The sequence below is a fragment of the Mytilus edulis genome, chromosome 2, assembly GCF_963676685.1.
Source record: "Mytilus edulis chromosome 2, xbMytEdul2.2, whole genome shotgun sequence".
NCBI classification, from domain to species: Eukaryota; Metazoa; Mollusca; class Bivalvia; order Mytilida; family Mytilidae; genus Mytilus; species Mytilus edulis.
Window position 1 is genome coordinate 85,234,465 of NC_092345.1, and position 26,938 is coordinate 85,261,402.

Consider the following 26,938-nt stretch of genomic DNA (forward strand, 5'->3'; position numbering starts at 1 on the left):
TCCTCACAATCCTCACAATCTTCGTCAACAACCCTCACAATCCTCATCAACAACCCTAACGATCCTCATCAACAACCCTGACGATCCTCATCAACAACCCTAACGATCCTCATCAACAACCCTAACGATCCTCATCAACAACCCTAACAATCCTCATCAACAATCCTGACGATCCTCATCAACAATCCTCTGATGCCGTTATGGCTATTACTTATATTATGATACTTGGTTCTTTCCCCCCGTTTTTATATACTCAACAGTTTTTCTTCACCATTTTCACTTGTATAGTTTTGGTATGACATAATTTCTGTTCATTAGTTGTAATTGGATTTAAACTAGCTGTCATTGATTGAAAGTATTCTTAGATTAGTACTTGATGTATTTTGCCTTTATGTTAGTTTGTTTGTACTTCGTGCTTATCTGATGAGCTAATCTATTTTCAACTTATTTTTATATTGTGTTCTTTTATAGCACTTCATACAAATGAGACAGTATTTGATGTACTTTGCCTTTATGTCAGAGTGTTTGTGTCTCGTGCTTATCTGATGAGCTAATCTATTTTCAACTTATTCTTATATTGTGTTCTTTTATACCACTTCATACAAGGTATTGGGTGAGCTCTTACAATCATGTTTAACCCAGTCACTGTATTTCTTTGTCCCAAGTCAGGAGCTGGTAGTTTAGATGTTGTTGTTGGTTGTCTTTGTCCCAAGTCAGGAGCTGGTAGTTCAGATGTTGTTGTTGGTTGTCTTTGTCCCAAGTCAGGAGCTGGTAGTTCAGATGTTGTTGTTGGTTGTCTTTGTCCCAAGTCAGGAGCTGGTAGTTCAGATGTTGTTGTTGGTTGTCTTTGTCCCAAGTCAGGAGCTGGTAGTTCAGATGTTGTTGTTGGTTGTCTTTGTCCCAAGTCAGGAGCTGGTAGTTCAGATGTTGTTGTTGGTTGTCTTTGTCCCAAGTCAGGAGCTGGTAGTTCAGATGTTGTTGTTAGTTGTCTTTGTCCCAAGTCAGGAGCTGGTAGTTCAGATGTTGTTGTTGGTTGTCTTTGTCCCAAGTCAGGAGCTGGTAGTTCAGAGGTTGTTGTTGGTTGTCTTTGTCCCAAGTCAGGAGCTGGTAGTTCAAATGTTGTTGTTGGTTGTCTTTGTCCCAAGTCAGGAGCTGGTAGTTCAGATGTTGTTATTGGTTGTCTTTGTCCCAATTCAGGAACTGGTAGTTCAGATGTTGTTGTTGGTTGTCTTTGTCCCAATTCATGAGCTGGTAGTTCAGATGTTGTTATTGGTTGTCTTTGTCCCAATTCAGGAACTGGTAGTTCAGATGTTGTTGTTGGTTGTCTTTGTCCCAATTCATGAGCTGGTAGTTCAGATGTTGTTGTTGGTTGTTGTCTGTCATATTAGTTTTTCAATTATTGTTGTGTCATAAATCAGATCACAAATTTGTATTCAAATCTTCTTATCTTTATAATAAAATATTAGTATTCTTCACATATTCGTACATTTTTAAAACATCTTTTAACATCATATAATTCAAAAACGAACTTATCTCAGCATTTTCTCAAATTGTACTCATGGGTTCATACTACTGTCAAGCTAATTCCTCATGATTTCAGCAGGGGATAAAGAAAGAATATAAAACTTGTTAGAAATCAATATCCAATGTCAACTTGTTCATTGCCTTTATGTTCTTTCATATTTGTCTTATTGAAATATTATTGAGAAATGTCTAGTAACTCCGTCAGCTTACTAACAAAATATCCATCTGACTAATGGTTGTTGCGTGTTATTGGCACTAAAGTAAAGAATAAAGATATTAAGACAATGGTTTCAACAATAAATGTAAAGCAGTCAAGTGCGGCATTTAACAAGGTCATTACTAGTATCTTGACTTACTTAATTATCAGTTATAAGTATAGTGAAATCACAGATCATACTTTCGTTCGATTGGGTCATCAACCTCATTCTTTTCTTGGCCGTGTTTACGCTTTTCCCTTGAACGCATGATTGTTAGTTAGCTTTGAGTAGCTATACGACCCAGTTAGGATTGGTAATCAGGATGGTTTTAAACGACCTTGACTTCTCATGAAGATCTTGCGGTGGGAATTAGGGTTTGTACCTCTTGTCACTTTTTATATGGTTTCAAACATTTGTCTCGGAACAGACCTGATGATATGTTAGAAGTGAATTGTACGTAAAAATTTACAATGGCTATTTTACCGGCTCTGATTATAATTCTGAATTCCAACAAGGATTGTATAGTAAGAAGGTCTTACTATATATACAAATCCTTTGTCAAAGTGTAAATAAGAATTTATTACAAGAAATTAAAAAAAAATAAGAGGCTCCCAAGAGCCAGAATCGATCACCTGTAATTTTTTGGCTTAAATCTTTCATCAATGATTATTTCTTTCTTTTCGATATATATTGATGATTGACTTTTAAAAATTAAACATGCCATTTAAGCGCTCTTTGTATTTGTCATATTTTCTGCAAAAGCAGAAAACTGCATTATTATTCCTCAGTTCCATTTTAGCCATAGAGGCTGTTTTTCTTGACGTACAAGGAAATAAACTAAAAGAATTATACTAGATACTCTGAAACTCATACAGCCCATGAAGTTTGGCTGAAATTGATTCCGCAGTTTTAAAAAGAGACGATTTTTTAAAGTAAGCAAACTACAAATGTAAATGAACAAATTGTAATAAATTGTCTTTAAAGGGCAATAACTCATAAAGGGGTAAATTGACAATTTTTGTCATAAAAACTTATTTGTAGATCTTACTTTGCTGAACATTTTTACTGTTTACAGTTTATCTGCATCTATATAATAATATTCACGATCAAACTGAAAACTGCAAAATTTCATTAAATTACCAATTCAGTGGCAGCAACCCAACAATGGGTTGTTAGATTCATCTGAAAATTTCAGTGCTGATAAAACTTGGCCTAATGAACACTTATACCGCATGTTAGTTTGATATAAATGTTTTTGTTTTTGAGATGTAAGCCAAAAACTGTATTTTACCCCTATGTTCTATTTTAATCCATGACGGCCATGTTTTTGACGAAACAGAAAATAAAACACAAACTTTATTCTAGATACCCTACGGACCATTCAGCTTAAGTTTGATTGGAACTTGTTTAGTGGTTTTAGAGGAGAATATGTTTGAAATATTTTACACTGGACGGCGGACCCCGACGACGACGGACGCCAAGTGATTTCAAAAGCTCACATTTCCTTTGGAAAGGTGAACTAACAATAATGCGCATCTACTTGTAGTAATGAAATCATATCCAATCTTATAAAAATATTGAACTCGGATTTCGTTATATTACACACGTATGTAATATAACGAAATCTAAGTTCCATGTTTTAATTAGATTGAAATCATATCAAACACGTAGTTGCAATTATTTCTAAAATAAGACACTGTCTAATGCTATATGTGTGCATAAGAATAAAATAATATATTTGTTAACTGTATGGTTTAAAAAAAAAATAAAAGTTGAAAATATCATTGCATCATAAATTTGAGTAAAGATTATACAATATTACTAACTCAATCACATAACAGTTATTAGCTTCTTAACTTCAAATGTAAAGACATATACGTATTTATTTTTAAAAGACACGTGCTTGTGGAAACAAATGTCAGCAGAATTATGCTGCAAAAAGTAAAATCATAAAAATACTTAACTCCGAGGAAAACTAAAAACTGAATGTCCCTAATTAAATAGAAAAATCAAAAGCTAAAACACATCAATCGAACGAATAACAACTGTCAGTCATATCCCTGACTTGCTACAGGCATTTTATAGTGAAGAAAATTGGGACTAAACCTGGTTTCATAGCTAGCTAAACCTCCAACTTATGACAGTCGCATTAAATTGTACAACTTTGCGTTCTGCTATATGAAGCTGCAGTCTAGTCGAATGTGCAACTGTTACATTGAATTGGCAGGATTCACTGTCGGCATCTTTTCGTGAGGTCACAGACGAACCGATTGACGTACAGTGGTCACGAAAGAACCGATTGACGTACAGTGGTCACAGAAGAACCGATTGACGTATTGGCTGGCCCATTATGATGATCCAGTCATCATTGAACAGAACTGGGATGTATTTATAGTCGCAGAACAGAACTAGTTCATGTCTGACGTCAAGCTCAAAGCCTATTGACAACACCTTTGATTTTTACGCTAACTGAATGCAACCAAAAATGTTCACACAATTCAAATCACTTTGGCTTGAAATTCTTGGATGACGTACTGCAAAATGCAGCTGTTGCTTCTGATAATACAACCCTTTTCACAAGTATTCCCCATTCAAATAATATAATATATGTTTTGCTGATTGTTGAATGTAGAACGTTGGCTTTTAGATGTTACTTTCTATCTGGGACTATTATACTTTATAGTATAATAGTGCCAGCTTCTATGTAATTTTTTATCTAGTGGAGAATTGTATCTTGAACAATCGTACCACATCTTATTATTATATTTGATTGTTTTGTATAATTTCACTGAGCTGTGCCTAAATTGTTAAAAACAATAGAAATAGAGATGAGGACGATAACTGAAATGTTAAATAAAGATCGTATATCCTAGTGGTAATATATCACATATCATATATTATATGAAATTATATAATGGTCAGGTGCGGATCCATGATTTCTAAGCAAAATGGGGGTAGGGGCGCCTGGCCGTGATCCTTCTAAGTCCGCCTCCAGTTGTTATTTGTCTCTGGTATATCAAAAAGTAAAATCACAAAAATACTGAAACTAGAGGAAAATCAATTCGGAACGTCCATAATCACATGGCAAAATCAAATAACAAAACACATAAAAACGAATAGACAATAACTGTTATATTCCTGACTTGGTACAGGCATTTTCAAATGTAGAAAATGGTGGATTAAACCTGGTTTTATAGCGCTAAACCTCTCACTTTAATGACAGTCAAGTTGTAGGAAAAAAGTGGAATGTTTTCTGTACTTTACTCTGTTTTCTAGTTATGTGTGTTTTAAGTTTCTTAGTCGTAAATAATGAAAAGAGGAAATGAAATGTGCGCATAAAGGACAGCAAACCAGCGACACAAAATTCATGCATCTAGGGTTCAAAATATGGTCTCCAACAACAGACAGGTGTCAAGCCTTTAGTCGTCTCCAAAATCTAGTTTGCTTGACGTGTTGTAAGCTTTGTCCGTCACTAATTAATTTTGGTCAATTCTTTTAATAAATTCATGTTTATTGTTTCTTTAACAGTTTGGTCAACCAATACTATAAGTATGGTAATTAACTGTATATAAATGGAAAATGTATTAAAATAATGTCATGTCGTGAAGGTGTGAAAAAGAGAAGAAAAAAACCTGACACTATTCGGTCATACGGAGTAGCAGTATTACATATATCTTAATCGTGTTCGAGGTTGGTGACATTATAATTTTGTTTGGATTAAGAGTGAACAACAACATCTCGTATACGTCAATGTGTCGCATCTTCAAGTATCGGTATATTTGTAGAGTTAATGCGTCCCCATAAAGGTAAATACAGAAAAGTGCTTACAAACGGAACCAAATTTATAAATCATCATTTTCATTCACAAATTTACTGCATTTTAGTACATATATTTTACCAAATGAAATATTACCAAAACCATAAAAACTTTTAAAAACATTTTATTGAAATATCATTCCACATGAAAATATGTATAGAGGGGCAGAATATACAAGCAACGGTTATTGTAGTTGCTATTAAAGATAAAAGCAAAACACATTTAATAAGTGAAAATAAATTATCATATCAATGGTATTATCATGACATCAACTTTTATTTTTTTAACATCAAATAAAGAAGAAGAAAAAAAGGAAGAGAAAAGGTGTGTTTCCTGCACAAAACTTCTGTGTTTTGAATATTATATATATTCCAGGGTAAGACCATTAATTTGATTTAATGTTTTCGATATAATTTGATTTTCTTTTTTTATAAACTTTGTAAATGTATATATAAAGCTTCTGGTGATGACAGGGTCTTTCTGCTTTTTCTTGTTCTTCTTCTGGTAGTATGGGATTTAAAAATATTCAAATTGTGGGTCAAAGAAGATCAGAAGTTATTAATGTAGAATATAAGGTTAAACTGATATATATGATCTTAATTCTCAACTTTTTCCTTTTTTTTATTCTACGTACCCTTCTGATCACTGTAAATATCAAGAATATCAAGGAATTGTATACTTAGACTTACCATACAAATTCTTGAGAAGATTGCGAAGATCCTCGATATATACATGTAAGCATGAAACGGACATACAGAAAACGGCAAAAATACGGTGTAACTTGCATAAATTATAATTTTTGACCTAAAACTTATACAAATTTAACATATTTTCCTGCATTTTCGTATAATAGAATTGTTTGGATTCGGACTCGGACATCACACGAATTCCATAGCAAAAAAAAATCAAAATCGATCACGGTAGATAAGTTTGGAATGACCTTTGTTATGTGTAAGAAGTAGTAATTTGGAAGGACTAATAATCGAAATGGAAGAATCGGCAAGAAAAAATACGTAATTCAGTCATTTCAAAAAAATGTACATTTTCCGGTTATTGTCTATTGTCTGTTTTATTTGTAAGTTTGACATATTTTTTTAATTTAACATAAGAGTTTACATATTGTGCAAGATAGTACATGCAAATATTAGTGTGCAAAAAGTTTCATATTTTTTTTATTTTCGTTGAAGTATGAAAATTCGCCAATTTCCATGCGTTCATTTTTGATAAATAACCTTTGCATTCAAATTATCTGTACATAAAACTGCAGTTAAAGGTAAACAGAATGATTTTTCTTCATATAGTAACATCATAATTGAAAATAAATAACTTTCCATGTTTCAAATCATGACAACTTTTATTCCACAGTTACTGGAATGTCTGTTCATCAATATTTGTCCTTCCTGTTACTATTTATTTGTTTACGGAATAAAACTAGTTTCTCCCTAAAATAACGGCGGTTTTTTATGGTGACGTCGTAGGCATGGATACAGGACGTAACGACATGGTGAAATTTTTTATGTGGAAAGATTTTGGTGATCAGAATCAAAAGATCGGTAGGTATTGATGTATGCGTACCTTTTTGTAATGTCTTTAATGTTACCAGTTGATATATAATTTTTTATTGCATAAGACTAATAAAACACTTGTTACCGTAACTTAGGCATGGGCCGGAAGTATAAAAACACTACATCAATTATTAGGGAGCAACTATTTTAAAATCAATTTAAGTTATGTACTAATTTTTCCATCCTGTTACTGTCCTTCCTGTTACAAATACAGTGGTAACAGGAGGGACAAAAATGGTAACAGGATAGACATACTTTGTAAGATAACTCAAAATGCCTCTTACATTATCGCAAATAAATTGTTATACACATTTATGACCGTACGGTATATTAATTCATAAAATGTACATTTGTATTGAGGTATTTCTAGAACAAGTCAAGTGCTACCTTGACTGGTAACAGGATGGACAAAATTATTAATTGTGCAACTTTTATTTAAAATTCAGTTGCCGATATTACTGTACAGCTATAATTCAAGCGTGTCATATAGAATACGCATTGTTTCTTTTCAATACTCTTTGACTGCTTTACCCTTGCGATTTGTACTTAAATGTTTTCTTTAGTACCTGAACCTAATTTGGTTCATTTTGTTCCTTGATGTGTTATTTTGTTCTGCTTGGGTTGTAAAACTATTATCATATTTTGCCAACATTTGTACTGGTTTCTTAGAGACATGATACTTTCTCATTACAGGCAAATAGAGATACAGACCCTGCGAGACGACAGCAACACTTATTACAAACAAAAGAATGTTTTTTTATTCCAAAAAAGGGGGGTTGCACAACATATAAATGTGGGTATATAATACCTCCGGTTGTGGTTTGAACTCCCCTGCCCTATTCATAAAATAACAATGTGAAAATCCCTTCTCCGTCACATATATATTTCACAGCTACCACTTTCATACTTAAATGAGATGATATTAGGAGATACAAATATTAAAACACCAATTTAAGTCTACAGTAGGTGCATATTATGTACGTATGGGTCGACCCATTAATTGATATAAGAATTTCTACCCATTGATTTATTGTCTTCTTAAAGTTGCAGGTCATTGATATATTTGCCATTCCAAATATAAATACGCACATCAGCGGCAAATCTGTGTGTATTATTCATTTTTATCATTTTTATAATGACATACGCCCCCCCCCCCTTTTTTTTACGCCTCCGTGCTTTTCTTTGCCAAAATAATTGAAAGACGCTGCTACAACTTCAAAAGTATTGGCTATCATTCCGATTCAAAATAAAATCAGAACCTCTTCGTGAACTTATGGAGATGATCCAAAAATCCAAGAATGACAAGCCTTCATTCAGTGTTAAAATGTGTCAGACACTAGATACATGTATACTAGTATCAGAATCCTTGACAATAAGAAAAAAATATTTTTAATTTCCGTTCAGTTGTATTGTTGTGTTCTTTAACATGTCCTCCTGTTTATAACATATGAAATTAGTTCTGCTTTTTACGTCTACATCTTAAACCTTCTCTAAGACGGTACGATGGGTAGTTGTTCTTGTGATTGGTTAGCCTCCAGTGGACACTTAAAGGCATATTCAGGAAGAGAATATGATAAATGAATAAGAACCAACATGCTGAACTTGGTCTTAAAAGCGGTAGATCACAGAAAGGCATGTCATCTTGTGTACTGATTTTTACGACTTGCGGCAATCAAATCTTACTTCATATTTCAATTTCAATATCAATTTTTTTATTTGTTTTTGTTTTGTTTTGTTTGTTTGACCCGGACAGGGTTGATATACGTATAAATGGTTCGTGTATGATGTTTAGATACTTATATCACCCGTTCGTATCCCTATGAAAATCAAAATCCAGTTTTTTGTTATTGATTTTCGTGACCCAAATTATGTTTTGTCTCTACTGTTACCACTTTGTCCTCCCTGTTACCGCCTTTGTTCGTTCCTGTTACCCCAAAAAATGTGTAAAATAATTTTTACAATCAACATAAATGATCTATTGACTAAGTTTCCAGTCAGTATCATTAAAAAGGGACATAATAGTAAATTTTCAATGCCACTGTCTCCACAATATTTTTTTAAGAGTGTTTGAAAAATAAGAAATGTGACGATTTTCCTGAACGTACCGACTATCTGCAGATTTTTTTTTGGTAATCTACATAAATGATAAATGTAAATGTGATTTCAAATGAACACTTCTAGATGCAAATGTGAGCCACACTTTTCATTGGATATTTTCTTTTCTATTATCACTTTTGCTATCAGTTAAAAAAAGTAACAGGATGGACAAAATCTGACACAAGCTAGCACACAATTTTAAAATAAAATTTTCTCAGGTGTTGGTAAGATTGCATATTTTGAAAAAATATTAACAAATCAATATGCTATTGGTTTTTTAAGTTAATTTGCATTTATTTTAACTTTTTTTTTCAAAAAGTTCAGATTCCGAATTTGTACTTTATTTTGAAATGACTGAATTGCAATCTTTTTATTTTCAAAATAACTTGGTATTCCAAATGTGGATAACCAGAAGTTTAAAATAATCTTTAAAATATGAATGATTCGATAGTATACAGACTGAACACCCGATTTTTTTAAAATGTCCAGCTACTATAAGTTATGTTACAATCTAAAGAAATTGTTCAAGTAATTTGAAGACGTTACGTTTGTGGACTCAGCTTTGTGCACGCCGTCTTTAAAGTATTTCACTATACAAATCCTTGCTGTAAGACTTTAAATCACAGGCAGTTGTATTAGAATATTTTTCTGAGTACCCTTAATAGATCTTAATAATGGTTCTGGTAGGGAAAACAATTCCGCAAGTGCCTGTGCTTAAACTTCAGAGACAATCACATATAACATATAATTTGTATTATACGTCTCTGTTAAATCAAGTTGTGATACAACAATAATTTTACTATAAAATTCCATTGGAATGCTATTGCTAGATGTCTTTGTGTCTCTGGTCTCTCCTATATCGTTTGGAGATAAATTTAAAGAATATTTGTAGGTATTTTTTTGTAAACTGGTTTATCAGCAATTGAAAAAAGTACACGTTTTAAATGCGTGCAATCACATCAAATTTTAATATCAAGAATAAAATATCATAGAATGTTGTCTTAAGTTGACACAATAAAAGGGTTGTCATGACAACAAATCAATAAATAATATATCAGCACCACGCACCTGTTGAATAAAACAACTCCGTCCAATTGGAGTCAAGATTACATATATCTGTAGACGTGAAGTTTTGCAGGAAGTGCCAAGGTAAATTATCAACAAAGGAGATTTGACAGACCATGCCTTACAGAAATTTTACACCGTAGTTTATATCTAACGTATATTGACAAGGAAATATTTAAATGTAACACTACAGCTTCACTCTTTGACACTTGTAGCCTAATTCATGGACGAAAAAAAGGGGGAGGTAAAGAATTGGTCAACATTACTTTCAACGCAAATGCATGGTAAACATGGTAAAAGTCGAAGTACTAGTTTATTTTTACAATGTACCTAACTTTTTTTAAATTTTGCATACCATAAAATGTTACATTATACATTTAAATAAACACATGGAAATGAATTAAATTATTCAAGCTGAACATGAATTTAAGAGTTCTGTAAATCCCCAGTTTGATATATATATTTTAAAAAATTATCTCCCTTTGATACTTCTGCTTGTAATAATATACTTTACAAGAACTGAATATTTCTGTGTACAAAATTTAACTAAGGATTTCTAGTAAATACCAAGGATTTGTACTATACAAATCCTTGTAAATACTATACAAAACCAGAGACATATATATTAATACATTATATGTCTCTGACAAAACATAGGTGGATCCAGGGAGGGGCCTGGGGCCTGCCCCCCTTTGGTAGAGAAAATTTGGTTGATCATATAGGGAATCACAGAAGCACGATGGGATCATGTAATGAGTGACAAGGATGAGTGACTTGAATAGGTAGCTACCTAAAGCTTGATAGTATGAGGGCGAAAAATTTAGATGAAATATATAAGGTTGTTGATTATATCCTGATAAATTGTCTTTTGTTTATTAGGGTAGATGGGTTGCTGTATGTTTGACTTATCAACATCTCCTTTTATTCAGACTCCTGTAAACCAAACATAAAACTGTTAATTTAATATGTCCTGATGTAATGGGAGACCATTTAAGCAACAAAAAAATATGCTCTGAAAAACCTTTTTTTCAAATTAAACAGAATATCATATCAATAATTTACTGTTACTTGTGTAAAAGCATTTATTAACCTCTTTCCCTGAACAAGTTTTGTTAGCCTGATACATTTGAAGCTCATCAAATTGAAAAAGGCAATAAAAATGATCTTTATTGTGAAACTTTGCATTCTTCAAGTGCCCTTCGTTTCACCTTTTTTTTTTTAATCTGGGAGAAAATCTAGCCTCAGTAAAATTGCTTGATGTCAGATGAGAGATACTACCGTTTTAGGCCCCCTCCATTTTTTGGACTATCAATGCATTTGAATGGGGATATATAGTTGTGACCTATTTGTCTTAATGAATTTACTGAAAAGATTCTTATAGTAACACAACTAATCAAAGCATTAGTTACACTAAACATTGAAAAAGTAACCTTTTGCAATAAATTTACCCTAGTGTAACTTCTCCTTTTAAAAAATCAGTTCAAGACCAGGAATGGGTCTTCAATACAGCGAGAAAATCCCATGCATATATTCTTAATTTTGTTGTTTATTAATCAATCATGTTGGTAGACATTGCTGCATGTCCACTTTTACTAAGATTTGTGATTTAAAATCAAAGTAACAAGAGGTGAAATATCGCAATGGTTGTAATGTGTATTGATATTCTGTACAGCAAACAATCATGTTCAGAATTTAGTCTATTTACAACAGATTAAGTTAATCTGATAAGCAATTCATACCAGGAAGTTGTTAGCATAATTTCTGTCAGATATGCATGTTAATTCAAAACATTATGGGGAGATAATCTTTACAAAGTCTTCTTGTTAATTACATTGATTGTTTGATGTGAATGACAAAGTCACTGACAATTTGATATGTAGATTCTTCAATGTATGCAGATGTTTTCACACATGAATTGAAACTCTCCAGATATTATTTTGAGCCTACAAATATTTTTGTTTAGAATATTTAGAACTCTTATGTTTAAAGGTAGTCTCCAGACAATGAAGTCAAGCTTCTAACCTTGGACGTCCTTGATAAATATCTAACACTTTCTCTGTGACATAAAAGAAAAGTTTTATGGTATATCATTGTTTTCTAAAGTGGGAGATCAGATCAGACTTGAACTTTTTTTTTGCTAAGTTGAAACCCATGTTAAATATGTAAACTTTATTGAAAGTAAAATATAAAATTAAGTAAGCAACTTAAATGTACCATCAGTGCTGCAGGCACTTCTACGGTTCAGATGATACATGTATGCCAATAAACTTTCTGAAAATCTGTTTATACATATAATTTTGAATGACTGCAAATGCACGACACCTATGTTTAGCATTGTCACAAGCTGCTAAAAAATATTGTTAATTTCACACATGTGACCTACATTTCACACTTCATTGACTTTGGTTCAGTTTTAAATATAAATCTAAGGTATTTGTCGATTTTACGCTCTAGTAAAGAAAATTCATCATGTTATGCAACACTCAATAAAGTAAGTGCAAAAAGCATGACCAGGAAAAAAATGACTGTACTATAAATCTTGAGTCAATTTTGCAAAAATACTTATAATTATGGCTAGGATTTATCTTAAATATAAACTGAATAGTTCATGACAATCAATCTTACTCATTTTTTTTTTGTGAAAGCTTCTCCTGAACTTTATTTGGCTGGATAATACATAAAAGGTTAATTTTGAAGTCATTCCTGTGCTGGAATAATCTAAATTAACCTTGCCTGGAATAGTAGACAAGACATGTATGTAGAATAATTTGTAAAAAAAAGAAAAAAACATTCTTGCATGACTGGCAAAGCAATTCTAAATTTCAATTGCTCAATATCTAGTTTTCCCTAGTATTTCTACCTTCAGAATTATTAAAAAAAGACTATATTTGTTCATATTTTATGCAACAAACTAGATTGTATCAGATCTCTGAAATTTAGTATCTACAATCATAAACATATTCCACAAAAAAAAATGAATAAGCAACTGTGTTTGATTTGACAAGTTTGGTCTTTGTTCATCATATTCCCTTGGAGACTTTGACAAGAAATGTTGTGTTGTAATTATATTGTGTGATCATTTGTGGTTATAGATATTGATTATAACAGACAGCAATAGAGCAGGTGTGCAGGTAAAATATTACCTGTATTCATCATATTTACAAATTGACCAATTGACCTTTTAATTTGGATAGAAATTGATTTTAGAAATATTTATATCAATTTGACAAGACAGGTGTTTTTTTTACCTGTCTAACAGAGGTGTATGCATAGGATTACTTGATGTTCATTTAATTAGGTATTTATTGCAGTTCTCAGTTTGTTCAATTGATTAACTTTATAAAAGCAGATAAATTGAAAATTGGATAATTAAAATTGTGTGTAAATGTTGAACGTTCGTTAATGTACATTTGATGTTTTGAGTGAATTGTTTCCAAAATATCTATTTTACATATTGGATTTGTGATATTATTATTATTTATGGTACATATCTGTTGATTTATTAAATCATCTATATTTGATGTGAAGACAAATAATAAAAGCCATTGATATTGGGAGTTATTTTGGTAACTACGGTAAGCGCATTATAGGGAATTCATGTTTATAAGGTAAGGACAAATTATGCTATGACAGTGATGTTTGTACTGAATGCTAAATGAAATTTATTCCTTTTGTAAAGACAAAAACAATATCTTATTGCCTATATCAGAACTAGATCGAATGAAAGTTGAAAAATCTGCTCAAAATGAGATACCATGCTCAGAAAGCACAAGCTAGGTTGCTTTCATGAACACTGATTTCTAAAAAGTAGAATTATATTATTTTTACATACAATCAAGTGATAGATTAAAATCAAAAATTTATGTGCTCTTAAAGAAAAGTCATGTGAACTTCCAAAATGATGTTTTTTTTCCTGATCATACAGTATATAACGTCAGAGTACCCAAATTGCACCTATTTTGACAGTTTTTTAACCTACGTTTATTTATACTTCAAACAAAAGTTTTCATTAAATGTTTATTTTGTAGATGTATCATTATTTATTATATTGTTTCACCAATTACATTTTGAATCCATATGGAATCATAGAAAAATTGGTCTAAACTGACCACTGACCTCCAAACCATCAATGATTCTTAAATGAGGAGTACCCAAATTGCATCCGTGCTTAAATTCCCATCGTCAAAAGTCTAATAACAGAGCTTTTGTTTAATTATTTCAAATATTTTGAACAATTGGATTAGTCCATGCTTACTCTTCATTTTTTAAGAAATAGATGCTTGTAACATATTGTATTTGACCATTTTTAAAAAGATGACGTTTTGATGACGTCGCATGGTGACGTTTCAGTACATTTTGCTTTCTTTTTCAGTAAACACTTCATCTGTTGATAAATACTATGAACGTTTTGTGCATATCTAAATAGTTTTACCTATGTTGAAAGATGTGCATAGTATCAAATCATAAAAATACAAATTGTTTAGTCTCTAGGAAATCTTGTAAGATTTCCGCTGCTATTTTTTCTAAATAGGTGCAATTTGGGTACCGTTACGTTAGATCTTTGCACTCCTGACCAAAAGTATTAAATCTCTATATGATAACAGAATAGATCATCTTCAACTGGAAATTTCTAAAATTATCATTATCAATGTAAATATCAGATGAAAAATATTGTATTATCAAACTGCAATTGTTTGCATTTACAAAGAAAATTACTTTTGTTTCTGTATGGTTTTATCAGTATTAGGTTTCAGAATTTCAAATGTTGATTTTTTTTAAAATTTTTGTTGAAATGTGTAGTTGGTACAGTTAAATTTGCTATTGATGGTTTTTCTGAAAGAGCTTTAGTTAGATTGAATGTGATAATCATATTCAGTGGAGGGTCCAGGGGTAGGGTTCCAGGGGTTGGAACACCCCTTTTTGGGGGGCGATCAAGGCATTTGAATGTGAATGTTGGACCCCCCCCTTTTATCCTGGGTTCGGAACCCCTCCTTTAAAAATGTCTGGATCCACCCCTGATATTCAAGAAGTTGCTTTTCTATGGTGTATTATATTTTTCTTCAAGTATAGGTATATAATAGGATGTATATAAACTCATCTTATGAATTTTTATGTTTGTTGATTTTATAATATTTCACTGAAGGCTCTTTCCAGAAAAAAAGATGTCAAACTAAAATTTCAAATTGTATCCTTTTATAATGATTCTGCAGTTAACAAAATGATTTAGTTTCAAATTGTATCCTTTTATAATGATTCTGCAGTTAACAAAATGATTTAGTTTATGACTGTATTTTGTTTTTAGAAATCTCAACAACTTTCAAAATAATCAATTACTTTTTCAAAGAAAATAAAATATTTTTAGGCTTTTCTACATTGTCTATAGGGGGTTAACTTTAAACCAAACCAACTAACATGGCCACTGTTACTATAGATACAAATAACAACATTACTATAGATACAAATAACAACATAACAGGTAAAATAGTAAAAATCGGCTGCTTGTAAATGTTTTCATGCATTTCAGTATGTAGTAAGTGATGACCAAGGCTTATAAGTTTTTCCAGTAGACCTTCTTGTATAGGATAGTTTTCTGCTCTGTTCATCCCTCCTATATACATTTCTTGTTTTTTATACAGATTAGACCGTTGGTTTTCCCATTTGAATGGTTTTACACTAGTAATTTTGGGGCCCTTTATAGCTTGTTGTTCGGTGTGAGCCAAAGATCCGTGTTGAAGGCCGTACATTGACCTATAATGGTTTACTTTCAGTGGCGGATCCAGAACTTTTCATAAGGGGGGGGGGGGGGGGGGGCCTGCTGACTGACCTAAAGGGGGGGACCCACTCCAATCATGCTTCAGTGATTCCCTATATAATCAACCAAATTTTTGGAACAAAAGGGGGGCCCTGGCCCCCCAGGCACCCCCCCCCCCCTGGATCCACCTATGACTTTTATAAATTGTTATTTTGATGGAGAGTTGTCTCATTGGCACTCACACTACATCTTTCTATATCTATTGAATAGATATTTTTTTGTGAGTCACAAGTTCAAAGTTACAGATCAAATTATATACAAACAAGGTATTATTTGAATCTGGAATAATTTTGAAATCTTGAAAATTGATATAAAGAAATGTATGATGAAAATTAACCAAACTACGGGTAAAGATAATTTTATTTTCACTGATATTTCAGATTGTCCCATAAATACTTGGCTAACCCCCTGAATTTGTTTAGTTTTCATCATATATTATTTTTCATTTTTATTCTAGTATTGAAATTATTCTTTATTTTTTTAATAATACAAAAATGTACCTTGTTTACAGTATAAGTAGTTTACAAGTCTAAAACTTGGAACAGTGAGCCTTTGACAACTTTTTCTTAATAGAGTTTAAAAGGTTTTGTTTGCTCATTTAGGTCTTAAATTATGTTTGACAAAACTTTATATGTCTGTTTTATCAGTATTTTCATACCAACTTTATTTTGCTGAAGCCTTGAACATTGGTTTGTAATTGAATCTTGTTCATTCTTTAGTTCACCTTTATACCTGGATCGAGCATTTAGTTTCTGCTCATGGGAAAATTATATTATCCATATAATTTTGTATCTAGTGGATACATGTATATTAAAATATTGATTGATTGATTGTTGGTTGCTTTACGTCGCCTTAGCACAACAAGGCTATATCGTGGCGATATATATTAAAATAAGGAGATGTGTCCATTTCATTTCATTTGAACTTTGGTGGATAGTTGTCTCAATGGCAATCATATCACATCTCCCTATATTAAAATAAGGAGATGTGGTATGATTGCCATTGAGACAACTATCCACCAAAGTTCAAATGAATTCGATGTAAGCAATTATAGTCAACCATATGACCTTCAACAATGAGAAAACCCATACAGTATGGTCAGTCAACATGTTGTTATCTCTTTGGTTCCATTTAGTTGTATGAACTTCACAACACTTGTAAAGGGGCTTCATTGGCTGAAGGTGGAACTTCTGTATCACTAGCCTGTCAACACTGAGGGGGGCTCCATTGGCTGAAGGTGGAACTTCTGTATCACTAGCCTGTCAACACTGAGGGGGGCTTCATTGGCTGAAGGTGGAACTTCTGTATCACTAGCCTGTCAACACTGAGGGGGGCTTCATTGGCTGAAGGTGGAACTTCTGTATCACTAGCCTGTCAACACTGAGGGGGGCTTCATTGGCTGAAGGTGGAACTTCTGTATCACTAGCCTGTCAACACTGAGGGGGGCTTCATTGGCTGAAGGTGGAACTTCTGTATCACTAGCCTGTCAACACTGAGGGGGGCTTCATTGGCTGAAGGTGGAACTTCTGTATCACTAGCCTGTCAACACTGAGGGGGGCTTCATTGGCTGAAGGTGGAACTTCTGTATCACTAGCCTGTCAACACTGAGGTTGTCAGTTCAAATCCCTCACATGGCAGGTGAGCTTGACTTTGATCTTAAATAACTATTATTGTCAGTTTTAACTACCAAGGGTCAGTGGTTTCTCAGGGCACTCTGGCTTTTTCCACCAATAACAACTGTCAACCACACAATGAAGATATATTCATTTGTTAAAATGTGAAATTGTGAAATCAGGTGTGGTAAAGTTGGTACTATAAATGTTGTTAGTCTTCATTGCTATCTGGCAGTAGTCAAAATATATATGGGCAGTGGTATATAGAATACTTTTCAACATGTATTTGTTTCTCCTAATAGTATATAGTTCCCCTGAAAACTTTTGTTGAAAATAATGCCATATAATGTGTTCCTGTTGGAACAAACATTCTATACCCTTTATTTGTAAGGAACAAATACCTTACTGTCAGTACTGTAATATTTGTTAAAGTGGATATTTTTTTATAAAAGAACTTCTATTTTATGACATACTTAGTATTAGTATCATGTATGATGTATTTTCACGTGCTAATACACATGTTGTCGATATTTTCTAAATTATAAGAACTGATTTTAAGTAACGACTTCATTAATGGCTTCATTATTATAATTTTAAGCAATGTAACAGTTTGAGCATGTCGATTTATGGATTAGAAATAAGTGAGTTGTTACAATAAATAAGTAATGAGAAATTTCTTTACCCAGATCTCTAATTAGTATTAAAACTTATCATTAAAAAAACCTGCTGTTATGTATGGTAAAAAAACTTATAAATATATGGCAAAATTGTAAATCTTGTTATAAAAGTTCTTTTTTCGTCACAAAAAGACTGATGAATTAGAGAAACTCTATAGTATTTTTGTTTTATTGTCTTTGAATTTTGTTTTTTCATCAACATCTTTTTTACTTTCCAATTTAAAAATGAATTTGAAACTTAAGATTATTGAAGATTTATTGTTTATTTGCAGTAGGTGTGAAGACCAAATGATGATCGATAGAACAGATTATGATATAGATTTGATGACAAAGAGTTAGAATTCAGTATTGGTGGATTATCTGTAAAATGTGAAGTTAACTTTTTAAAGGTAAGTCATAACTATTAATACCCACGCATCACTAAACCTTTTTTCTAATAAACTATTTGTTTTGATTTTGAAATATTTCATATTTGTCATTGATTTCCTACAGGAAACAAAGGAGTTTTGAAGAAAAGAGAATTTTACTCATCTACTGATAAGTTATTTTGTTTGATTTAATTCTTTTAGTTTTGATGACCCTAGCCTTCATCCAGTGTGGTTGTCAATGATAAATTGTAATTTTGACCAAAGATTTAATAAAAAAAAAAATAGAAATCCTATGAAGAGCAAACTACTAGCCAAACTTGTTTATACTGTTGGTGACCTTCTGCTGTTGTTTTTTTCTATGGTCAGGTTGTTGTCTCTTTGGCACATTCCCCATTTCCATTCTCAATTTTATAGATAAATATAGGTTTCCTTTAAGAATCATGTATGATGACAACCAAACTGTCAGGCACGTAGCTACGTTTACGTCAAAACCCCCGGGCATACACTTGAATCTTGATAAAAAAATATTTTAATCTAAATAAAATTAATAAGAATGATTAAAAGTACATTGGCCTTGTAATTCTTTCTTCAATGGCTTAACATTGCGAATAAAAGAGACAAAATTTACTTTTCAACCAAATGGTATCACATTATATATTTGTTTGGTGAAAGTCTAATCTACTGTGAATTCTAATCTCTTTCGTTTTGTTTAAAGCAATTTATTATCTGCTGAGATTTCGATATGTGGTTTGCATTTTTGTCAAGCCTGGGACAAAGCCATCCTAAATTTTGTCGTCGGCATCAATATTTAGTTCAGTTTGTGAGTAAGTTTTCAAGAAATTTTACGGAAATTTAACAGAAACTATTTATGATCAAATGAGGATCCATAGCATAATGATGAAATTTTATACAAATATATCATGCTTACAAGTGGTATTTTCCAAACATACTGGTTCAGAGGTAAACAAATTTCCAGATCTGCTAAACAAGGGATTTATTTTACCTTTCAACACATATTTTTGGCAAATACTCCTTGTAAGCATGATATATTTGTTTAATTCCACCAAATGCCACTTATATTTAAACTGAGATTTTTATATAAAATGAATAAAGTGTTATTCTTAAAACTTAATGGTAAGGGCTTATTTTGTGCAGCTTGTTTACATGTTTGTTTAAGTGCATGAAGATTAGTATTCACTGTTTTTGTCCAAATTGGTTACAGAGATATTGTTTTTGTTTTTTTAACCCTAGTGAAATGACTATATTGTTTCATATTTGTCTGTGCTCGTAACCCCCACAACCCCATCCCTCCCCCATACCATTTCCCCCCTTTATGACCCTCCAATCTAACCATAATCTATAAAAGTTCATAATCTTTTCCATCGATTTTCATTTGGTCTTCAAACCATTATTAACAGCAAATAAAAAAGCATCAATAAAGGTTCATATATTTTCCTCTAAAGGGTCAGTTGCCAAAAGACATCAAGTAAAAAAAATGAAAAATTGCAATTAATTTTGATAAGTGGTTTTTGTTCAGCCTTTGATTTCGGTCGAAAAAGCGAGACATAGTGATCCTGGATTTCTACCAAACTTGGACAGATGCTTGTTTATGATCATAAGATAGTGTCCAGAGGTAAATTTTTAAAATAAAAAAATCCATTTTTTCCGTATTTTACTTATAAATGTACTTAGTTTTTCTGCCAGGAAATATAACAATCACTCTGTGATTAAAATTTTTAAAATTTAAATAACTTTCTTAAATTATCCTGTATTTCTAGCAAACTTCGACAGAAGCTTGTTTATGATCAAAAGCTAGTATCTAGAAGGAAATTTTGTTAATTTTTTTTATCTGTTTATCAGTATTTAACTTATAACATGTATAAATGGACTTAGTTTTTCTTCCAGTTAACTTTACATACAGTCTGCTGTTCAAGTTTTTAAAACATTTATTAGATTCATAAAATATCTTGGATTTTACCAAACTTGAAAAGAAGCTTCTTCCAATCAAAAGATAGTATCGAGAGGAATATTTTTATAAATTTTTTCTTCATTTTTGTTGAGCCTGCAATTAACAGCAAAAGTAGGTGAGACACTTGTTTTTGCTTAACACTTACAAATTTTTCTTATAATTTACATTATTGCGATTTTGTGAATTTTTCCTTGATCTTTTTTTGTGATAATTTTTCATATCATGCTACTTGCTTGAGATGGAAAATTATCGCTAGAAACTAAGAAGGCACGTGGCGTTGCTAACGAAATTGACATGAAATTGACATCGTCGTCATAGGTAAAATAGCGATAAATAGATTATCATTGGTCATCTCAACTCGATCGCTTTTCTCGCTTTCGCCGTCCCGGCTCAAGCGAGAAAATCAATCTGGTTGAGATGATCAATGATAATCTATAATTATAACATAACATAGAAGTTTGAAAATGAAACTTTATTAAAATAACTGAAAGATGTTGTAAAGAGACTTTGGCTTAATTATAACATATGATGATCAATTATTATAATAAGTATTAAATAAAAGTAGCTTATAACAAACATTGTAAGAGGTTATTGTATTTAGTTTATAAAATCAGTATTTTTATAAAATCAAGATATTTGTGAAGCTTTGACGAAAAATTTGTGGTTAAATTTTACTGTGTCAAATTTTGACTTCTTTTGGTTACCAATTTATTTTTTATACAACCGCAAAAAATTTTTGCGTTGTATAATGCTATCATGTGGTGCTCGTCTGCGTCGTTGTCATCCGAAGACGCATTTAGTTTCCGGACAATAACTTTAGTTTTTGTGCATGGATCTTTATAACTTTTTACCAGAAGGTTCAATACCTCTAAAGGAAGGTTGGGATTGATTTTGGGGTTATGGTTCCAATAGTTTTGGAATTAGGGGCCAAAAAGGGGGCCCAAAATAAGCATTTTTGTAGTTTTCAAACAATAACTCGTGTTTAAATGTATGATTCTCATTGAAATTATTCCACAAGTTTCCATACCATGAAGGGATAGTTAGTATCATTTTTGGGAGTTATGGTCCCAATAGTTTAGGAGTAATGGGGCTAAAAAGGGGGTCCAAAACAAGCATTTGTGTAGTTTTCAAACAATAACTTGTGTTTAAGTGTATGAATCTTTCTGAAATTATACCACAAGTTTCCATACCATGAAGGGATAGTTAGTATTGACTTTGGGGGGTCATGGCTTAATATGTTTTGGAATTAGGGGCAAAAAAAGGAGAAAAACTAGTTTTTTTTGGTCAATGGACAATTAAGACAATTTAAAAGCAGTGTAAAGGAGGTACCCCGGTAATTTAAAAATATTTAACATGCAATGTTGGGTATGTTAGGATTTACAGCCTTTACACTACTTGTAATTTATATATAAAGGAATGTCAGGTTTTGGACTAATTGCAAAAAAAAGGGAGGTGGTAGTAGTTTTCAATTTTTTTTCTCCAAATTTCTTAAATTTAAAATTTTTGAAAAGGTTGAAGAAGAACTTTTTAATTGCACAATATTGTGCAATAGATTTGTAAGATCTTGACATTTGTTTTGTGTAAGAAATATGTCAAAAATTTGATTACAATCCTAATTCAGAGCTGTATCAAGCTTTAATGTTGTGTCCATACTTGCCCCAACTGTTCAGGGTTCGACCTGTGCGGTCGTATAAAGATGCGCCCTGTTGAGCACCTGGTTTCCCAAAAAGTTAGTGTTGAATTAGTTTTATTGTTGACTACCTGTAGCTTACATTTTGTTAAACAGCTGTACTTTGACAAAATATAAATCATTAAAGACAAACACTATTAGGATAATATGTATATTGACTTAATATATATATGAGACATATCATGTTATTGCATAGCAATATAATGTTTCCCACAGAAAGTAACCAAAAGTGAGCGTGCAATAAATTCCAATATTGCACTAGTGCAATGAATCTTCAAAATTCATTGACACATCCTATAGAAGATCGTAGAACATATATTGCACTCACAAGCTCGTGCAATATAACATTCTACTCGGGACAATATTCCCCAATATTCATGCAATAACCCTATATTATAATATTGCAATAATTTAATTTACGGTAGTGGTGTAGGTTTGCCCATAGTTTACTTTTTTATGTTGTTTTACTATAATCATTTGATGTTTTCACCAGAAAGGATCATTGAAGTTTATTATCATTTGTTGAAATGTAAAATGGCCTATTTATTAATGCAAACCAATTATTTTTTTATGAAACATGTACTTTATTTCATTTTTAACCAAACTTTTAGCCAACTTAATTTACATCATTTTTTTTCACGCAATCTCTTAAATTCTTAATTTTTTGGGGTAAAGATTGCATAAAATGCAATCAAAACCCTATGTTACTGACTTGATATCTAAATCTTCCAAGGCTGATCACTTCCTATTTGATACACAAAATATAGTGCATTGATTATAACATTCTATACAACCTATCCATGAACATTTAAAGAAGTTTATCAATGTAATATATGCTCAGATATTCAAGTCACAAAACAATGTTACAACTGTCAAGAAAATTATATAACTTTCGCAAGGTGCAGGAATCTAATATCTGTTTTGAAAATATAAATGATGTCATTGTTAATTAAGTTATATTTAAAAAAAATTGGAGCTATCTCCCATTGTCCAGTACTCTAGTTGAATCAACTACAGCCAATGCTTTATCGACAATGCAATATTTAATATACTTCTCACTGATAAATTATTGCAATCTTTACCCTTCTGTGCTTACAAGCACTTTGACTATCTAGTTTTAAAGAAGATAGAACATTAATACATTTGCAAAGATTTATGTTTGTTTTATCTTTTTATTTGCAAAAAATGCAAAAAATAATCGCCCAGGAAAATGATTTGTTTACAGTATATTAATTGTGTAATTGCTTTCCCTCATTTAATTATAATACATTTATCAATAAATGAATGGGATATTATTATCTGGACAGGTCTGTTTTGATGTCACTGTGATAAACATTTTGAACATTGACATGTTGTTAATGACAAAAATAAACAAGAGACATGTCCTATTCTATTAATATATTTAAACATATTCATAAGAGATACCTTGTAGCAAATTGTCTTTTTGTGGACAAACCTTGATCTATTTTGACAGTTATTGCTGGTTTGCATTAGAAGAAAAACGTTTGAAGCTTTGAAAAACACATAAGAAATATTGTTATCTAAAAGACTTAATCTTACCAACACCTGAACCAAGTCATTCTTTTCTTCATATTTTACTGTTGTGTTACTACCAAGTAGAGAAGAAAAATTGCAAAAGAAAACAAACCACATTGTTATTTTCCCATTTTGATCTTATTCTGAACGAAACAGTTTCTGCCTTTTATGGTGTTACTGTGACATTATGTATGTTGCAGACTCAGGATAAGAGGTTGCCATGCCAAACTGGTCAAACTAGATAATTTTCTGCAATGCAAAATAAACTGATATATGTTTTCTAGTTCATGTAGTTAGATAAATCAAGAACTTGTTTTTAAATGATTTTTTCATGCAGTTAGTACGCTTTGATCATGATCAAAGATGTAAAATAATCAATTTTATTTTCAGATTCTGGAAATCCTATATACCCGTAATTGTTAACCTGAGTTAGCAAAATTTTTGTTTATTGCTAAATGCATTCTTTGGCTGTTTCAAGATAGTCAAAGTTTATCTTTTTTGAGCTTTTCCCATCATTTTGCGTCCGGCGTCCAGCGTCGTCCGTGCGTCCTGCGTTAACTTTTACAAAAATCTTCTCCTCTGAAACTACTGGGCCAAATTAAACCAAACATGGTCACAATCATCATTGGGGTATCTAGTTTAAAAAATGTGTCCGGTGACCTGGCCAACAAACCAAGATAGCTGCCATTTCTAAAAATAGAACATAGGGGTAAAATGCAGTTTTTGGCTTATAACTCAAAAACCAAAGCATTTAGAGCAAATCTGACAGGGTAAAATTGTTTATCAGGTCAAGATCTATCTGCCCTGAAATTTTCAGATGATTCGAACAACCCGTTGTTGGGTTGCTGCCCCTAAATTGGTAATTTAAAGGAAATTTTAATCTTGAATATTATTATAGATAGTGATAAAGTGTAAACAGCAATAATGTTCAGCAAAGTAAAATTTACAAATAAGTCAACATGACTGAAATGGTCAATTGACCCTCTAAGGAGTTATTGTCCTTTATAGTCAATTTTTAACAATTTTCAAAAAATTTATAAATTTTTACTAACATTAGCCACTGAAACTACTGGGCCAAGTTCATTATAGATAGAGATAATTGTAAGCAGCAAGAATGTTCAGTAAAGTAAGATGTACAAACACATGAATCCATCTGCTTCCTTTGTTTAATATTCACATAGACCAAGGTGAGCGACACAGGCTCTTTAGAGCCTCTAGTTTGTGTTTCAATAGTACTGGAAAAAGTTTATTCAATTGAACAAAAATCCTAAACTACATTATTTAATGTAAATGGACTCAACAATTTTTCATTTCCTAAACTAACTGAAATGTAAGATATTTGGCATTAAATAAATGCAATATAACAGTAATTGTATAAATGGTTCATACAGTTCTAGTTATTAAATGAATTGCTCTAAAGGAAAAAAGGAACTAAAATGTGGTAAAACTATCAGCATTGATTTACTTCATTTCCAGGTTCAGTGATACACTGTTTATTCAGAGACCTGAATATTTGTCTACCCTATAAAAAATAATTTTCTCAAGGGGATTGGCCCGGGGAAATATGATTGGATGGCCGTGCAGAGATCTATGTTTCTATTTTATATTGATACAAATTTATAAAATACCAAGGTTTAAGAGTGAACTAGACATGGACTTATCCCTGTTATAGTATGAACTTGGTATGTGGATATCATATCCTCACTATGTGAACTAGGTATGAATATTAAATATGCTAATAGTGTGAAATACATAGACATGTCTCATGCCTAAAGTGTGAACTAGACATGGATATGTTGTATGCTTAAAGTGTGAACTTTGTATATTGACACATAATAAAATTGAAGTGTGAACAAGGACTAAGGCATGGATTTATTATAGGCTGAATGTTAACTAGGTATGGACATATCCTATGCTGATAGTGTGAACTAGACACATGTATGGACATGTCCTATGCTAAAAGTGTACAAGGCATGGATATGTCCTACGCTTATTGTGTGAACTTGGTTTTGACCCATGATAAGCTTGTAGTGTGAACTAGGTAAGAATTAATTATATGCTTTAAGTGTGAACAAGGTATGGACAAATCATATGCTTATAGTATGAACTAATTAAGGACATATCATATGCTAATAGTGTGAATTAAGTATGGATATATCATATGGTTAAAGTTTGAACTAGGTATGGACATGCCATATACTTATAGTGTGAACTAGGTATAGACATATCAGATGCTTATAGTGTGAACTAATTAAGGACATATCATGTGCTTATAGTGTGAACTAAGTATCAATATACCATATGGTTAAAGTTTGAAATAGGTATGGACATGCAATATTCTTATAGTGTGAACTAGGTACGGACATGTCCTATGCTTATGTTGTGAACTTTGATTGACACATAATAAGCTTATAGTGTGAACTAGTTATGGACATATCATATGCTTAAAGTGTGAACTAGGTATGGACAAATCATATGCTTATGTTGTGAACTAGGTATGGACATGTCCTAGGCTTATGTTGTGAATTTCGTATTGACACATAATAAGCTTATAGTGTGAACTAGGTAGGGACATATCATATGCTTATAGAGTGAACTAATTAAGGGCATATCATGTGTTTATAGTGTGAACTAGGTATGTATATATCATATGGTTAAAGTTTGAACTAGGTATGGACATGCCATATACATATAGTGTGAACTAGGTATGGACATATAATTATGCTTATAGTATGAACTAGGTATGGACAAATCATTTGCTTATGTTGTGAACTAGGTATGAACATGTCCTATGCTTATGTTGTGAACTTCGTATTGACACATAATAAGCTTATAGTGTGAACTAGGTATGGACATATCATATGCTTTTAGAGTGAACTAATTAGGTTCATTCCATGTGCTTATAGTGTGAACTTGGTATGGACATGTCCTGTGCTTATGTTGTGAACTTCGTATTGACACAAAATAAGCTTATAGTGTGAACTAGGTATGGACATATCATATGCTTA

General features: G+C 31.9%; 2 protein-coding genes across 4 annotated transcripts in view; one reads left to right on the forward strand and one right to left on the reverse strand.

Annotated features, from left to right (window-relative positions):
* Positions 1-550: 550 nt before the first annotated feature.
* LOC139511053 (proteoglycan 4-like) lies at positions 551-1,989 on the reverse strand. Its single transcript, XM_071297624.1, has 2 exons — positions 1,922-1,989; positions 551-1,376 (listed from the first exon to the last, which is right to left on the reverse strand). The coding sequence occupies exons 1-2, from the start codon at positions 1,987-1,989 to the stop codon at positions 551-553; spliced, it is 894 nt and encodes a 297-aa protein (XP_071153725.1).
* An 8,264-nt stretch (positions 1,990-10,253) lies between these two features.
* Positions 10,254-26,938, forward strand: part of LOC139510340 (adenylate cyclase type 5-like) — a 44,344-nt gene continuing 27,659 nt past the window's right edge. The window contains exons 1-2 of one of the 3 annotated variants that reach the window (XM_071296881.1): positions 10,254-10,349; positions 18,640-18,756. The gene's annotated coding sequence lies outside the window, so the exon portion shown is untranslated. Of the gene's footprint in view, positions 10,510-18,639; positions 18,757-26,938 lie in introns of all 3 variants that reach the window. The other 2 variants (XM_071296883.1, XM_071296882.1) reach the window with 2 other exon arrangements.